Source organism: Vombatus ursinus, unplaced genomic scaffold (assembly GCF_900497805.2).
Source record: "Vombatus ursinus unplaced genomic scaffold, bare-nosed wombat genome assembly UNPS02014828.1, whole genome shotgun sequence".
NCBI classification, from domain to species: domain Eukaryota; kingdom Metazoa; phylum Chordata; class Mammalia; order Diprotodontia; family Vombatidae; genus Vombatus; species Vombatus ursinus.
The window spans coordinates 701,990-719,703 of NW_020954606.1; the positions used below are offsets into that span (position 1 = coordinate 701,990).

Genomic DNA, 17,714 nt, shown 5'->3' on the forward strand with positions numbered 1-17,714 from the left:
TTTTAAAGAAAGCTGTATGAAATAGAGATTTGCTCTTTCACAAGTATAATCCATTTTTATGTTCTTTGTATATAGAAATGCTCATGTTTGTTGGTGATTATCAAGTTCAAAATAACAAAAACAAAAAAGTATAATAAATTATATTATTATAGTGAATTCGGCGGTAAATTAAAAAGTGAAAAATCTAGTTACATGGTCAGGGGGCCTAATATGCTTCTAGAAAAAACTTTTACCACTGTTGGTGAAGCTACTTAATGGCTGTTATAGGTGGCACCACAAGGACCTTCCTATGTGGCTTGCAGGTTTCATCATTAAAATCTCTGAGTTAGACTGAATAGGCTATAGTTAGATAGGCATGGCATTACTTTCATAAGGCCATTGTGTCTGTCTATCTGTATGTATGTATGTATGTATGTATATGTGTATATGCATGTATGTATGTGTTACCTAAAAGGTAAAAAAAAAAATTTAGTTCCTTAATGAAAGGACACCACCCATGCATGGGCACAGATTTGCTTTTCAGATTAGCTAGTTGCCTCCTTGGAAATATGAGAGCCAGGCTCCATGAGGGTAGACTACCCATGGAGGGTGGGCAAATTATGACAGGAATTGGGAAGCTTAAGGGAATAGAACACTGCCATAAATCCCTCAGGACTGACAGGAATGGATTTTTTATTCCTCTTCCTCCTCCTCCTCCTCCTCCTTTTCTTCCCCTTCTTGCTCCTCCTCTTCCTCCTCCTTCCTTCAATACATATGATCCCTCTCTCCACTTGAGGTGTCATATCCTTACATGTGGGTGCTCTGTCCATTGGAATATAATTTTTGGTCGCTTATATTTTGTAATATATTTTGGGATTTGGGGGCTAGATTTTTTTATTTCTGTTTTAATTAATTTATTATTTATTATTATTTGTTTTTATTATTCTTTTCTTCAAAAGATTGGGACAGTTTACTTTTTGTCTTGTGTAGTTATCATTTATGAATTTCTTGAAATATAGCTCTGAAAAAAACAGGCTTTAAAATAGCCCATTATGTTTCAAATGGAGCTACTGGACTATGCCTTTCAACCCAAATCACTCTGGCTTTTATTGACTGACTGGTAATAGCTCCCAGCCCAAGGGTCTGTGGCTAATTGTTTAGGTTTCGATGGTTTAGAATGAGTGTAAATAGCAATTTTTTTCTGTTCTGGCCAGAAACTTTGAGCGTCTTCCCCTCCCAATTGATATTTTTGAGATGATAAATTAGGCCATCTTTTGTCCAATTCTTACCTAGACCTTAGTCACTAAATGAGCATTGTCTCAGACAAACTGAGCCTTGGGAAAGACCTTAATTTAGAAAGGTGAAAGTCTTTCTACTGCCTTCTAGGCCATCACCAGTCATCTTGACTTTTGTCTTGCCACTGAACTTTGATGAGTCTGGAGGAGAGAGTGAGGCTGATGACTTTGCACAATTATGTCTCATTTCTTGTTGTTGCTGTTTGTCCTTTGTTCTCAAAGAGGACCAATAACAACAAGAATATGATGTCTTGACTTGCAACTGAATTGGATTTAAGTGAGGCAGGGCTGTGCAAAGTCATCAGCCTCACTCTGTCCTCCAGGGACATCTGGGTCCAGTGTCAAGACATAGATCAGGATGACTGGAGATGGCCCTGGATGCAGTGGAAGACCTTGGCCTTTTCAAGCTAAAGTCTTTCCCAGGTCTCAGTTTGTCTGAGGCAACACCCATTCAATGGTTAAGGCTAGGTTAAAAAAAATTCATAAGCAAGGCAATGTGATGTCTTTGATCCTCTTCACGAATGAAGGATGAACAATAGCAACAAAATAACTGCAGATAGAAGGCTTGGAGGAGACACAGTAGCTGACTTCAATGATCTGAAGAATGATCTGTCAAATGGAAGGAGATTTATTCCATTCTGCTTGGCTCCAGATGGTAGAAATAGGAGCAACGGATCGCAAAACATAGATTTTTGGCTCAATATAAAGAGAAACTTCTGAATAACCAGAGTTAACCCAAAAGAGGAATGATCTGTCTCAGAGGGCAAGGAGTTCATGGAGGTCTTCAAGTAGAGACCAAATGACCACCTGTTGGAGAAAGGGTGAATTAGGTTGGACTAGAAGCCTTCTCATGTCCCTTCTAACTGAAATTCTGTGGGAAATAAAATCAGTGTGTTAAGAAGATATGTCTAGGGGCAGCTAGCTGGCGCAGTGGATAGAGCACCAGACCTGGAATCGGGAGGACCTGAGTTCAAATCTAGCCTCAGACCAAAACACTTGACACTTACTAGCTGTGTGACCCTGAACAAGTCACTTAACCCCAATTGCCTAAAGTTAAAAATTTAAAAAAAGATATGTCTATATCTAACAATTATTTGTGCTTATTTTTTTTTCCAGTGAATGTTGTGTCAATGCTACAGGAATTTTGGGAAAGCAAACAGCAGCAGAAAGCTGTGTTCCCAAGTGAAGGTTTGGTGGTATATGAGTCATTGCCATCTCCTGGGCCTCCATTTGTGAGTTACGTCACCCTCCCTGGAGGAAGCTGTTTTGGTAACTTCCAGGTAAGAAGTGCTAATCTATTTGTCAACAAGAGACATTTCCATCATGAATAGAGTAGGACCCTCTGTAACACTGAGATCAGAAGACAAGGATATTAACAATATTACAGTCTTTCTATGTAATAAAATGAAAATTATGTGCTATACTTTTTACACTGGAGGTGTGAGAAGCAGTGTGATGGGTAGTAGATGGAATATAAACTTATTCAAGTCTTACCTCCACCATTTGCTAGCTATGTGACCATTGGCATGTGTCAACCTTCCTGAGCCTTGATTCTCTTATCTGTAAGATGGGAATAATTACATCTACCTCATGGAGTTGTTGTGAGGTTAAAATGAGATAATGTACGTAAACTACTCAGCAAACCTTAAAGCATTATATAGTGTCAGTGATCTGAAGCAGGAAGGGACCTAATGGACCATCAAGTCGATCTCTCTCATTTAATAATGAGGAAACTGAGGCCCAGGGAAGTTGTGACTTGCCTACAGGTAGAAAACATCAGAGGCAGCATTGGAACCCATATCCTCTGACTCCAGGCCAATGCTCTTTCTACTATATTGCCTTGCCTCCTATAGCTTTCTACTGTATTGTCTTGCCTCATATAACTATTTGCTCTTATTTAACCTACATTATAATCCAATCTGTATGGCAGCTAGGTGGCAAAGTGGATAGAGCACTGGGCCTGGAGTCAGGAAGATCTGAGTTCAAATTGGCCTCAGACTCTTACTAGCTGTGTGACCCTGGGCAAGTCACTTAACCCTGTTTGCCTCAGTTTCCTCATCTGTAAAATGAGCTAGAGAAGGAAATGGCAAACCACTCCAGTATCTTTGCCAGGAAGGCCTAAATGGGGTCACAAAGAGTCAGATACAACTGAAACAACTGACCAGCAGAATAGCATGTAGTACTTTACATAGATTATCCATCAGTAAGTATTTGAATCTTACACTGTTCTAGGCACAAAAGAATGATAAAACATGATGTCTACTCTTAAAGAGCTGACATGCTGTGTTCAACGTTATAATCAACAATGAAACAACAAAGTAGTGTGTATCAAGATTTCAGAGGCCACAAAGCTGGGAAGCATCACTAACATGCGAGATGATAGAATCAAGATTCGAAAAGATATTAATAGGTTGGAATGCTGGATCAATACCAACAAGACAAAATTGGAGAAAGACAAATGTGTGTAACCTTGCATTAGCCAAAGACCAGGGCCTATGCTTCCTAACTTCCTCTTCAAGCTCGTTTCACTCCATAAGGTTGCCAGTCCTTGCAATTCTGCCTCTTAAGATATTGAGTATTAATGTTAAGTGTGGTTAAAAATAGGAAACTAGAAGAATTGTCATATTTAATTAAGAACCAAAAAACTAAACTATTAGTGACTCTTCCCCCTCTCCCACCCCAGCTTGAGGTCATCGGTAGAAAGAGGTAATCAGAAGAGGATAGACAGGATGGTGATCACAGAAACCCATAGTTCCTAGAATTCTGGAACAATGTCCTCTGAAAAAATGACTCCTAAAACTGATAGAGATAGTAGAAATAAAGACTAATGGGAGACACAACAGTTGTATTCAGATATCTGAATATCTGTCAGTTGGAAGACTTTCCCTATAGGTTCAGAGAGCAGAACAAGGAAGTTACAAGGGCAGGTTTTGGTTCAATATGAAAAAGATTTTTTCTAACAGTTAGTCCTGGAAGGGGATTCCCATTATTTTTGAGCTCCCTATCACTGGAAATGTTCAAACAGATCCTCAAGGATACAAAGGGGATTCAAGCATATTATAGAGGGAATTTCTAATTTTTAGTAGAAAATGAACTGTTAGGTAACTTCTAGTTTTAAAAGTCTGATTTAATGACACAACAGTCAATGATACCAAGTAATACATATAAGTTTTGAATTGTTGAGTACAGACAATTTCCATTGCTATAGGCGGGTGCAGAGGAGGAGATGAAAGCTGTAAAGTAAATCTTGATGCCTAGATGGCGGCTAGGTGGGGCAGTGGATGGAGAACCAGGCCAGAAAGACTCATTTACCTGAGTTCCAATGTGGCTTCAGACACTTATTAGCTGTGTGACCCTGGGCAAGTCACTTCACCACCCTGTTTACCTCAGTGTCCTCATCTGTAAAATGAGCTAGAGAAGGAAATGGCAAGCCACTCCAGTATCTTTGCCAAGAAGACTACAAATTGGGTCATGAAAAGTTAGACACAACTGAAATGACTCAATAACAAACCTTGATGGGCATAAAAATATTGAGTCTGGATAGGGAAAGAGGAAAAGAGGTTAGCCACACCATGTTTTTAATCATAAGCTATCTTACTCTGCTCCCCCAGCACCATTCTCTGAGAATGCAAATCTATGGTATGGTTTCCGCTGAGTTATGAAGTTATAAAGAAAAATCTACTGCCCCCCGCAAAAAAATTTGCAGCCCACAACCAAATAGAAGTGCCTTAAAAGCCCATGTGGATTCATCTATAAATGAAGATAGATAATCAAGAGTTTAGTGTCTAGATATTTCATATAGCAATTATTTCTCTCCACAAATGAGGAGGAAAAGGTAAAATTCAAATATATGAACTTTGTTACACAGCTGTTAGCAGCTGTGATTGAAGAGGCTGAAAACATTGCCTACAGGATAGTTTATGGTTCTCTATGGATTTTATTTATCCATACTTACCTTGTCTCCCACGATCATTTATAAGCAAAAGTTGACCGCAAAAGATACACATATTAAGTAAAATATAGGTATATACATATTATGTGCATAAACATCTGTTCATATAAAATGAATACACATTGTTACACTACCATTTGTCATGAATATCGAACACATTTGACAGCTCAACACCATGTTTTTGAGTGTATTTAAGGGAATATTCCACCTACTTTTATTTTGCTAGTTTGAGAATCACCAATCATCCCCGAAATCCTATAAATATCTCTGCAAAAATGATAGGGTCTCCCTTGGGAAGTAATTGAATGTCCTTGTCATGGTCTTATATGACTTTTTTGAAGAACATGAACTAAACTCTTCTGAGGGGAGGTCTGTTTGTGAGTCCCAAGATTATTTCAGAGTCTTGTTTTCCATATGTTTAAATCATCTTATCATAAAGTTCTCAGGAGGACCATTAACATCCTTACTTAAAATGTCCAGAGTTTTGTGAATCTAAGATACTTCAAGCATTGACTTTTAACTGCCCAAATGAGTCATTTTACCTACTTGGCAGCAGAAATATGAGGTAGAAAAGGAAAACAGAGAAATCATCTTCTAAAGCTTTGCTGTCATTCTTTTCTTTGTGTATCAGAAACCATCTTAAATGCCATTATCACCATATAACATTTCATCATATTTTTGCCAGCAGTTGGACTCTAACAACCTACATTCTCATTCCTACAATGCTTGTCACATAATCAAATGTCACCCCTATGCATTGCACAGCATTTTATGATGGCTTCTTAATTTTTATACTGAAACATGCAGGAACCAGTATGTATGGTAGCAGTTGTCTTACTTGGTCTCAGATATCCCCTCCATTAGTTCAAATAAGCCAAAGTGATTCTACTGGAGGGATGAATATTAGAATGGATATTGGGATTAATCCCTCTCTTTCTCAAGCAGTTGCTTAAAAGCTGTGAGAAATTCTGTCCATTCACTCTTTAGGGAAAGGGTATGAGAGCTGAGCAGATGGGCTTTAGTCTTGAAACTAATCTGAGTAAAGCAGTCAAAAGACTAGAATGAACCAAAACACTCTGGTTCTTATACAAGGAAATTTTGCACCCAAATGTAAATTGTAGATGTATGCAAAGATTAATTAACTACCCCTCCACCCCTCCACCCCTCCACTCGCCCCCAAAAACTGGAAAGACAAAGACACATCAAGCCTTCTATTTAGCCATGTTATTGAATCATATGCTCCCAGAACTCATTATAGCAAGAGGAAAAAGTGAATAATTCTCCTTTTTAAAAATTTCCCTATTGATTCAGAAGAATTAAAAACAAAATCTTTACAGATCTAAGATACAAACTTGTATTTTAAAAAAAAATCCATTCCCTGATATTAAAGATCTTAAGCAGAAATTCCTGCATTTGCTTCATGCCATTTTTGTCTGGGCAGCTAATTCCTGCCTGCTCCCTCACCCCCACTCTCATCCTGACCACATACCATGACCATGAAAACTGTACAGTAATTTCCATTTACTACAAAAAGACTAACATAAGGGCCATCAGATCAGCTTCTGGCTCCCCTCTTGCTGAACTCAGAAGTAAAGCCGTTCATTGTTCCTGCAGATGTTTTTGTTTTCAGTACCAAAGGGAATGTCATTAAGTATTTTATCTTCATTTTTTGAAACCTTTATATTTTGATTAAAAGTTCTGCAATTCAACCTTTATTTTCAGAGCAGTGGCCTGGTATTCTGCAAGTAAGTCTGCTGGGGTGATTTAGATGAATGAATTTTACTTTTGTTTAGGGAAAACAGCAAAAACTCCCTTGAGTAATTATTAGTAGGTACAATGTATATAAGCAAAGCATAATATAAATTTGAATTAATAAGTTCATCCTGCGACTATAACTCAGAATTATAGCAATAGCTGAATTTATGTGAAAAGCATGGGGTGCTTATTCATTGAGGCATTATAGTTACTGGCAAAAGTTAGAGCCTCCTTTGCTTTCTAGGAAACAAATACATGACAAATAGCTTTGGTGCTGACAAGTTAGGCAGAGCTCACATGATGTGCCAATTTTCAGACTAGTAGAACTAGGAAGGACTTTTAAGATCCTCTGTTCCAACCACCTCATTTTACAAATGAAGAAACTGAGACCCGGTGGGGAAGGGTCACATTCCCAGGAACTTGCAGAATTAGTAATTCAATCTAAAACAGGGGTCACCAGATGCTTCTCTCTTTCCAGCACACCATGCCATTCAATACTTCAGTGGATCTGTAATCTCCTGGGTGTGTGTATTTCTTCTGACAAGACAGATCACAAACTTTCCATGCCTCATTACCCTCTATTTCCTTGCCAATGTCCTTACACAACTTTGTCACTTGGAGTCCAAACTCGAGTGCCTTCCTCAAGTTCTTTTGAGCTCTCAAGCACATCAGTGGAGAATTTGGGCTGTCCATTAGTTATCTCTCATTCTTGCCATGTGACCTACTCATCTCTTTTTTCATTCATAACATCTGTGTATTGGGAAACATCTGGATAACTGACTGAATGTTTTCCATTTTAATCCAGATATTGAGTAACGTTTCTCTTCTAGAATTTCATCAAAGATTGGGTAGGGATAGGAACTGGGAATTGGGCCTGTGATTTCCTTGGTCTAAGAAATTCCTTGTACCAATGAAGTTCAACATCTCTATACCTTATTAGAGAGTTGCCTAGAGCACAGAGGAGTTAAATGACTTTCTCAAGGTGACACAGTCAGTATGTATCAAAAATGGGACTCTATGAACTATCCCACAAAAACAATGATAAAAACATGGATCAAAGCCAGTTTTCTGGATGTTTCCAAGTATCCAGATGTTTGGAAGAATATTTTAGCTTTAATCCCAATGTTTTGTGTTCGATAATTATAGTCTAGGAAACAGTTCTCAAAGTACAGTCCAGGGATGCCTAAGGGTCCAGAGACCTTCAGGGTCTTCTCAGGGTCAAAATTATTTTCATAATGATATCAAAATGATATAAAAATATCACCCACATAAAAAAGCTCCTTGGGGGGGTCCTCAATACTTTTTAAAGATATAAAAGGGTCCTGAGACCAAAAAGTTTAAGAACCCACTGATCTAAGAAACTGATGGACAGAAAAAGAACCAGTTTTCTCTCCTGTTAACAGATGAGATAACTGAGGCTCAGAGGAAGGGATTGCCCTAATAAGCTCCATACAAAGCCAAGATTCTAACAGGTGATTACTTTCCTTAGCACTCTTTGATTCCTAGCCCCAGTACAGTTTTTCAAACCATCAGTTTTCCCCACAAATCCTGGGAAGGAAAGAGAAAGAGGCTTAAACGAAAGACATGTCTCCTAATAGACAGAAACTTGGTTTTAAGGAGCAAGTTACCTAAGGCAATGATGACGCTATAGATGGAAAACATATGCTTATGGACATCGGATAATTATTCTCAGTGACCAGTGAATTAAGGATCTACTTAAATCACAATAAACTGAGTTTATATGTTTAAGTTCTTCCCAGGAGAGGCGTGACTAAGAGAAAATTTGATTATACAAAAGATGATTTGTAGACTTGACTAAATAGCATTCTGATGCTTTATTTTTCAATGAATTATTGAATAATGCCTGGTTTAAACATTCCATATCCCAAGAAGGGACTCCAATAATTTTGCTGCACATTTTGAGGAGTGTGGCCCAGTTCTCATATTGTTTTAATGCCAAGATTTCTCCTTAAAATCACCCATAACCACTTCCCTGTCTGTGCACTTGGGATACCTTTACTTTGACTGGCAACATGCTATATAATGTAACATTTCTGCTAGGGGAGGCATTTCCTGGTGGAAATCTCCACAGGAAAGCATACTGTTCTGCAATTAATGAGACACAAAGGTGGAGAGTAGTCTGGCTTATTCCCTGAACGTTTGAAAGTCATGTATAGGCTAATTGGCAGCTCTAATGAGTGGCCAGCCCAGTGAAATTGGTGGTCTGAGTTATTTTTTTTACGAGAGAATATTTCATTTCCCACCCCCTCCAGAAACTTTAGGCTAATCTTTTCCTATCAAGTAAAGTGGATAGAGCAGCTTTGCCTCCAAATAGAACAGTGGGGTGCAGTGAGAGAAAAGCTTGGGGGAAAAATAGGCCCCACACTGAATAGGGACTTGGGGCTAACTCCATAGGAGGGTTCCACTTCTCCAGTTCGCCAGTTTTAGGGGACTTTGGCCACTGATCTGGAAATAAAGCAGCATTCCTCCCTCCCCCATCTCGGTATATTCTCTCTCTCTCCTCCCCTCCCCCCCCATACACAACCCTCTTCCCTCTATCTGATTTGTGTGAAAACTTCTGCACCCAAGCATTAGGCTCAATCAGAGCTGAGCCCTTTTATATCAAAGGGTAAGAAAACAACTGTAAAAATAAACCAAGATCTCAAGTCCTAGTCAATTCATCTTGTCTTCACCTTAAGTTTAAAAAAGAAAAAGAGACCCACGTGGTTTTGTAATAGTTACCAGGGACTGTCTTCAATGTATGTGTGTAGAAATAGCATGAAGGATGGGGTGGGGGGGGGGGGATGAGACCAGGTGGTTTGAATTATAAAAATAACATTCTGACCTACCATGTGCGTGAAACGTTTCTTTCAGTTGACAAGAACTGCTGTGCTTTCTCTGAAAATTGGGCTCATGGACTTGTCCCTTCCCCCCCACTCCCGCTATTCTCCCTATTCCTCACATATATAATTCCAATGCATCCCAAACATGTTTGCAGCCTGAGATATGGAGAGAGTAGTAGCATATTAATGCAGGTCACTCTTTTCATGTTATCCTTCCTTCACAACCTCCATCTGGAAGAAAAAACATGCTACTGTCCAAGTATTAGGGAAACTGGAATACATGCAAATATCCTCGCTGAAAAGTGGTCAAGGTCTTAAAGAATTGAAAAGACTGCAATTAGCAACGTGCTCTGGATTGTGCCATTCCTTGTGTTGAAATCCCAGCTCTCAAGATGAAAGTGAGGTGCTGGAAACATTGACCAGAGCCAGGAGTAGAGTCCTTTTGATTGATATGCTGACTCTCTAGAATGGGAGAAAAACCTACCTGACTACTGGAATGACTGACCTACACTCAAAAAGAATTCTGATCTCTTCTAAGATGTAGTTATTTTGCCTCTTTTCCCTGTCACCTCCTCCCTCTCTTTCTCCTCCCTCATATTGGAAGTTCCCTAGAATAGAATTTGCTATTGGGAACTCTCATCCAAACACATTTGTCTTCAATTGTGGTCAGCAAGAAATTGATCTTTAGCTTTGAGCTTTCCATGCAAATGAAATCTCTTATTCCCTGTTATTGTTATCATAAGGATCTGTAAAGACAGACTTTTCTGAAATGATCATATGCAGTGGCAAAGTGGATAGAGAACTATACTTGGAGTCAGAAAGGTCTGAGTTCAAATCCCATCTCAGATATTTAAAAGATAAGTAACCTTTTTAAACTTCTATCCAACTCAGTTTTCTTATCTATAAAATAGGGATAATAATATCACCTACCTTCCAAAGTTGTGATGATAAAATGCAGTAATATTTATAAAGCACTTTGCAAACCTAAAAAGCACTACATAAATACTATATATTCCTATTCTTATTCTGGTTACAGGCTTGACTGGTTAAGAAGTTAGCTAAATAACCTTTTTTTCTCATAAAGAGCAGCATCTAGGTTGCTATTTGTATCTCAGATGCTTAGTCCTGGAAGGGACTAACTAGTCCAACTGGTACCTAAAAAAAGAACCCCTTTTATTAAACTCCTAACAAGTGGTTGTCCAACTTGAAGACCAGTGGTGGCAAACCTATCACTCCCTGAGGCAGCCAGTTCCATCCTTGCATAGTTCCAACTATTAGAAGGTTTTTCCTTACATTGAACTGAAACCTGCCTCCTTGTAATTTCCACTCATCATTCCTAGTTTTATCTTCAGGGACCAAGTAAAACAAATTTTATATACACCAAGGCCCATCAATTACCTGAAAGAAGTTATCATATCCCCCCTAAGTCTACTATTGTCTAGGCTAAACACCTCTGGTTTCTCCAAGCAATATTAATACAGAGTGATCGTGAGGCCCTTCACTATCCTGCATGTGCTCCCTTGGATACTCTCCAGATTATCAATGCAGTACCTGTAACTGGATGCAATATTCCAGATGTTATCTGACCAGGTAAAGTACAGTAGAACCATTCCCTCCCTTGTTCTGGACCCTATTTTTCTCTTAATGAAACCTAGAATTTTTCTCTTAATGAAGCCTGGCTGTATTTTGAGTTATATTGAACTTTTAGTCCACCAAAGCCCCTAGGTGTTTTTCAGATGAGCTGCTTTGTAGTCATGCCTCATCAGTCTTGTACTTCTGAAGTATTTTTTAAGCCAAGTGCACAACTTTAGATTTCCCTTTTTGAATTTTATCTTCTTAAATTTGTCCCAACATTTTAGCCAATTGACATTCTTAGGAGCAAGCTATTTTCACAAAATGTATTCACCAACCTTCCGGCTAGATGTCATTGGAAGATTTACTAAGCATATCATCTATGCCTTTAAGTTATTGTTAAAAATCAACAAGACACACCTTATATGGTAAACAGACCAAGGCCAGCGACAGATGCCATTGCCTTTTATTAGAGTCCTCTTTCCAAGTTAGTATGAACTTGCATATGTAAATACATCAGGTATAAATGAGGAATGAAGCAAAATTATACTACTAGATAGACACTCTGAGTTAATGAGCAGCCACAGTAAACTGCAGCCAGACTGAGGGAGTTGGACCAGATGGTTTCTGAGGTTCCTTCTAACTCTGTCTAGATCCCCTAAATTCAGATTCTATGCATCAGGACCTTTTAGCAGCTTTTTGCTGATGCTTCAGGCTAAAACAAATATATATTAAAAAAAAAAACCCTAGTGTCTCCAATGCCAATTTCTCCAGCTCTTAACTTGCTTGGGCTTCTTTTAAAAGGCTCATGTTCTCTATAATTATGGGTCTAGAGATAATTTATGCACTTTTCACTTTTTTATAAGGAAATCGGGGGGGGGGGGCCTTCTCTACCCTTATGGTTTGAAAGAATAGAGTCTCCCATCTATTAAAAAAAAAAAAAACCAAACTCTCTCCTCTCCCACTTCAATCTTCTGATAGGACCCTAAAGTGTTTCTGTCTTCTGAAGGGCAATATTCTCAGAATGATCTGTTAACTTATCTTTCCCAAAACCAAGACTCCACATCTCTTCTCACCTATTTCCACACAGTGCCACATGTGCACCCTCCACCCCTTTTCCAACTCTCCTTAATGTGTTGTCTTCACGTATTAGGATATGAGTTTCTTGAGGGCAGAGACTGTCTCGCTTGCTTCTGTGTATTTACTTAGCAAGTACCTGGCACATAGTAAGTCCTTAATAAATGGTTTATCTGTTTGTCTGTTTATATATTGGTATTTCATTGGAGAGCAAACTTCTTCTATCAATGCAGGTTGGCAATTTCTCTTGCCTAGAGAGAATTGCTTAGGATCACACAGCCAGTCTGAACCTGTGATTTCTCAACCCCTGTTTGTATTTCCCAAGGTTCTTTCCCAGGCCCTCCTTTTTTTTCTCTTCCTATACTTTCTCTGGGTGACTTCACTTCATCAGCTCAAATGGGCTTAATTATCATCTCTACGCAGATGACTCCCATTTCTATATATCCAGTCCTAGTCTCCCTCCTGAACTCTAGTCCTGAATCACCAACTCCCTATTAGATGTTTTGAACTAAATATCCTGTAAACATCCCAAACTCAATATTTCCAAAGCTGAATTCATTATCTTTTCCTTCAAACCCACCACACTTGTAAATTTCCTTATTTCTGTCAAAGGTAAAACCATTCTTTCAGTCACCCAGGTTTACAACTTAGGAGTAATTTTTGACTCAGCACTTGCCCTCAGCAATGTCTCATATTTTTTCCCCTTCTCTCCAATCACATGGCCACCATCCTAGTTCAGGTCCTAATCATCCCTCATTTGGTCTATTGCAACAGACTCTAGTTTTGTCTCCCTGCCAAAAGTCTCTCCTCTCCTCTGCCATCCTCCTCAGAGCTGCCAAAGTGATATCCTGAAAGCACAAGAATAACAAGGTCAGCTCCCTACTTGAAGAATTCCCTATGACCTCTAGGATAATATAAAAACTATTCCTCTTGGCATTTAAAGCCTTTTATGATCTGACTCCAATTTATCTTTCCAGTTTTATTATACATCACCCTCCTTCAAACACTATGATCCTCACCTAAGACACTGCATTTCCTCTCTGTGCTTTGGTACTGGCTCACCTGAATGCTAGGAATATACTCCCTCTTCACCTCCACTCCTTAGAATCCTTAGCTTCCTTCACCGTAAGCACTATTTCCTATATAAGGCTTTTACTGAATCCCTCCCAAAATTACCTTGTATTTATTTGGTATATATTTTTACATATACTTATCTCTGTACTCCGTCCAAAGCCTTCCTTTATAGGCAGAAATTGGATTTCCAGCTCACTCCATTCTGCTTGGTTTCAGCTCCATGAAGCAAGGTGCCCATCCCAGGATAAACCCATCACTTCCAGTCTCATCACCATGGTGCATGAGCCTTGGCTATTCAGCGCCTTCCCATCTCCCTCAGCCTCCTCCCTCTTCTCTACTCTGATTGGAGTGCTGGAGGATGGAGTATTAAACTCTTCCCAAAACCTTCCTTTGTTGAGGGCAGAAATTGGACTTACAGCTCATTCCACTTTCCATCAGCAGCTCTGCCTAGTTTTGCACCTTCCCTCCCTTTTCCAACTTCCTTTTGAGTGTTGCCTTTCCCCATTAGATTGTAAGCTCCTTGGGGACAGGAACTATCTTTCCTTTTTTCTTATTTGTATCCCCGGCCCTCAGCACATAGGGACTTAGTAAATGCTTGTAGATTAGTTGACATAGAGAACTCCTAGCACTCATTAATCAATCAAATATTTATTAAGCACCAATTATGTTCCAGGCACTGTGTTAGGCTCTGGGGATACAAGTACAAAGAATAAAACAACCTCTACTTTCAAGGAACCTAAATTCTCATCTGAGAGGGTTACCTGGCTCACTGAGAAGCTACATGACTTGCCTGCCCATCATCCCTCAGAGAGTACGAGAGGGAGGCAAGAATTGAAACCAGATCTTCCTGACTCTAAGATTAGTGCTCTATTCACTACTTCATACAGCATCTCCAACTATCTCACAAGATGACCCATGGATGGCCTACTGAAATACAACAAGCTAAATTAAATCCCTTTATATTTATCAAAGGACAAAGGGAAGTTGTCTGCTGAGATGAAACTTCCTTCTCTTGTTACCACCCTTCACTATCTTAATCCCAGCTATCTCTGCCCTTTAATACCTGAGCTCCTAATCTTTACTCCCTCCCTCTTCTATAATTGACAAGCTCTTCTTTGTTCTAGACCTCTTCCTCTTTCACTTTCTCCATATACTTACATACCTAGAAGGCTAGTTCCCCCCAGAAGACAACATATCCTTGGCCACCCTTTATCTTTTCTCCTCAAATCCACTAAACTAGCTTTTCTTCCTACCTTTCAGCTGTGGAAGTCACCATTCTCTGATGACGAGGTGAAAGTACTTGCCCAGGCTAATTTACACTCTTGATTACATCACCCGCTATTTCCTGCCAGGGTCTTGCTCTTTTTACATTTATCTTTGTCTCTTCTAATCTTCATTCTTTCTTCACTCCTTGGATTCCCCTTCACCTACTATCATTCTTCCTAAGACATGGTCCTCCATGCCTTGGAGGACTTCACTTTTCATGCCCAGAACGCCTAATTTGAAGCTCCTGTTGTCTTCATTGATGGTTGAATCATTTACCTATTACATCTAGACCCAGGCTTTAGCCATACTTCACTTCAGTCCCCAGACTTCTTATCAATTGTTAGGCTGCTTCACACATAATCTCTTTCACCATTTTCTCCCCTTTCTAGTTATGGAAACATAATCAAATTGACTATGTCTTTGCTCCTGGAAAGGGTATGTCAGTATCTCCTTATGGCTCACCTCATCATCCCTGTAACTTTCCAAACCAATGTATCTTTGGTCACAACTCTCCAAGATGTGTTCTCCCCCCTGCTCCCTCCCCATTAGAATGTAAGCTCCTTGAGAGCAGGAACTGTCTTTGATTTTGTATTAGTATTCCCTAGTGCTTAGCATAGTACTTGGCACATGTTAAGTGCTTAATAAATGTGTTTTTTTTTAATTCACTCATTTCCTGAGAGATTCCTCTTCTCCTCTCCTCAACTAACATCAAATATCTTTTGCCCACTATTTCCTCATTCACTCATCTCCAATGAAAAGGTGGCCCTGATCCTTGTCTAGGCAAACCCCTCAATATGTACCTCTTCTCCAGTGATTGTCATCTTAACATCTCACTCTTCCCAAACATCAAACACCACCTCCTGGCTCCTTCCATGCTACCTGCAAACATGCCCACACCTGGCATCCTTAAGAACTCTCACTTCATCTGACTGTTTCCATTACCTACATACCCACCTAGTCTCCACCCTTGTAGGCTAAACCCCACTGAAACTGCTTTTTTTCTAATGATCTATTCAGATCTTTGGTACCTCTTGCCTGCATAGATGGCCTTTTAAGTGGTCCTCCAGCTTCTAGTCTCTCCCTTCTGCAATCTATAAAAGCTACTGGAAGAAAAATGAAACACACTCTGTAAGTACACAATAAAGCAGATAATTCCTTCCAAGGTGGGAAAAACCATTTGTTGTCCTTAGGTAAGAAATACTTGAATCTTTGTCTAAATGGTTCCCTCAACCTCAGATCGAGCAGATTTCTTTAACAATTGTAAAAAAATATTTGGTCACCTCCTTTCTTTCCTGACCTTGAATGGGGAGTGTTTTCTTATTCCAATAAAAAAATCTTGCCGGCCACATGGCAATTTTCCCAAAAACTACCCTTTTCCCCTTGACTGACTTTCCCCTTTTTCTACCTTTCTCTCCTGTGAAAGCTGTTAATTTTCTGTCCTAAAGTAGTGCATAATGCTGCTGGTTGGCTGTGTACTTTAAGCAAACCTGAATAAGTATAAAACCAAACCTGTGCCCTGAGAAGCTGGAGCTGCTATCAGTGAACAATCTTCCTTAGCATGTTAATAAATACTTTTCTTTTCACTTTGGCATTTCAAGTTATTCAACCCCTAGTCAGTGGATCTAGTTGGAGGCTGAGATCTCTCTGGGCTCTCCAGGAACCCAAGTTGAGAAATTCTCCAGTTTCTATCAAAATAATATTCTTAATAATAATATTCTTGAGAATTGAAATGTAAGGAAAACTGAGCACCACAGAATGGATGCTTTGGAACTGTGGTGCAGGAGAAGATTTTTGTGAGTCCCTTGGACAGCAAGGAGATTAAATCAGTCAATACTTAAAGAAATTAGTTCAGGCTATTCACTGGAAGGTCAAATACTAGAGCTGAAACTTAAATACTTTGACCACATAATAAGAAGACAGAACTCATTGGAAAAGACCCCTGATGTTGGGAAAGATTGAAGGCAAAAGGAGAAGGGGATGGCACAGCATGAGATGGATAGAGAGTGTCATAGAAACAACGAACTTGAGCTTGGACAGATTTTGAGAGATAGTGGAGGACAGAAGGGCCTAGTGTGCTATGGTCCATGGGGTCACAAAGAGCTAGATATAACTGAATGACTGAACAACAACAATACTCTTAAGACCCATGCTGCTACCTCACTCAAAAATTTTCAGTTGTTAACTACTAAGTACAAGCCCCTCAGCCTGTCATTTAAAGCCCTTCATAATCTGATTTCAAATGGCCAGTGAAAATAACATGAAATATATTACTCCTTTTTGTTCACTCTACATTCTAGCCAAACTAGATGACAATCTGTGTCTTTACTCAGAGGTCTTCCCCAAGCCTGAAATATATTTCCCCCTCTCCTCCAGAACTCCTTAGAACCCTGCTATTTCCTCAAGGGTCAAATCAACTCAGCTCAGGAAACTTTTCCTAAACCCCTTCCCCTTTCCATCTCCAGTTATTAGTGTTTTCTTCTCTCCTCACTTGTATTTATTTAGCTTTGAATCTGGACCTCCCCTGAGTAAAATGTAAATTCCTTGAGGGAAGGGACTGTTTCATTTTTGTATTTGTGTTTCCAACATCTTGCCTGCAGTAGATGCTCAATATTTTTTCTTTTTTAAAAAAATTAATTTAATTTATTTTTTGTTGCATTTTAAGTTCCAAACTGTCTTCCTCCCTCCCTCCCCACCCCGTACTAAAGGCCACCATTTGATGCAGATTTATAAATATACACAAAACCATACTATGCACACTTCTATTTATCAGTTCTTTTTCTTGAGATGGACAGCATCTTCATAGGTCCTATATAGTTGATCTGAGTATTTAATAGTACTGAGAATAATTCTGTTATTCACAATTATTCTTTGAGCAATATTACTGTTACCATATACAACATT

General features: G+C 39.2%; 1 protein-coding gene across 1 annotated transcript in view; it reads left to right on the forward strand.

Moving 5' to 3' along the window:
• Window positions 1–17,714, forward strand: part of LIX1 (limb and CNS expressed 1) — a 63,810-nt gene that overhangs the window by 16,373 nt on the left and 29,723 nt on the right. The window contains exon 2 of the mRNA XM_027838496.1: window positions 2,391–2,554. Coding sequence (XP_027694297.1) covers window positions 2,391–2,554 — 164 coding nt within the window. The remainder of the gene's footprint in view (window positions 1–2,390; window positions 2,555–17,714) is intronic.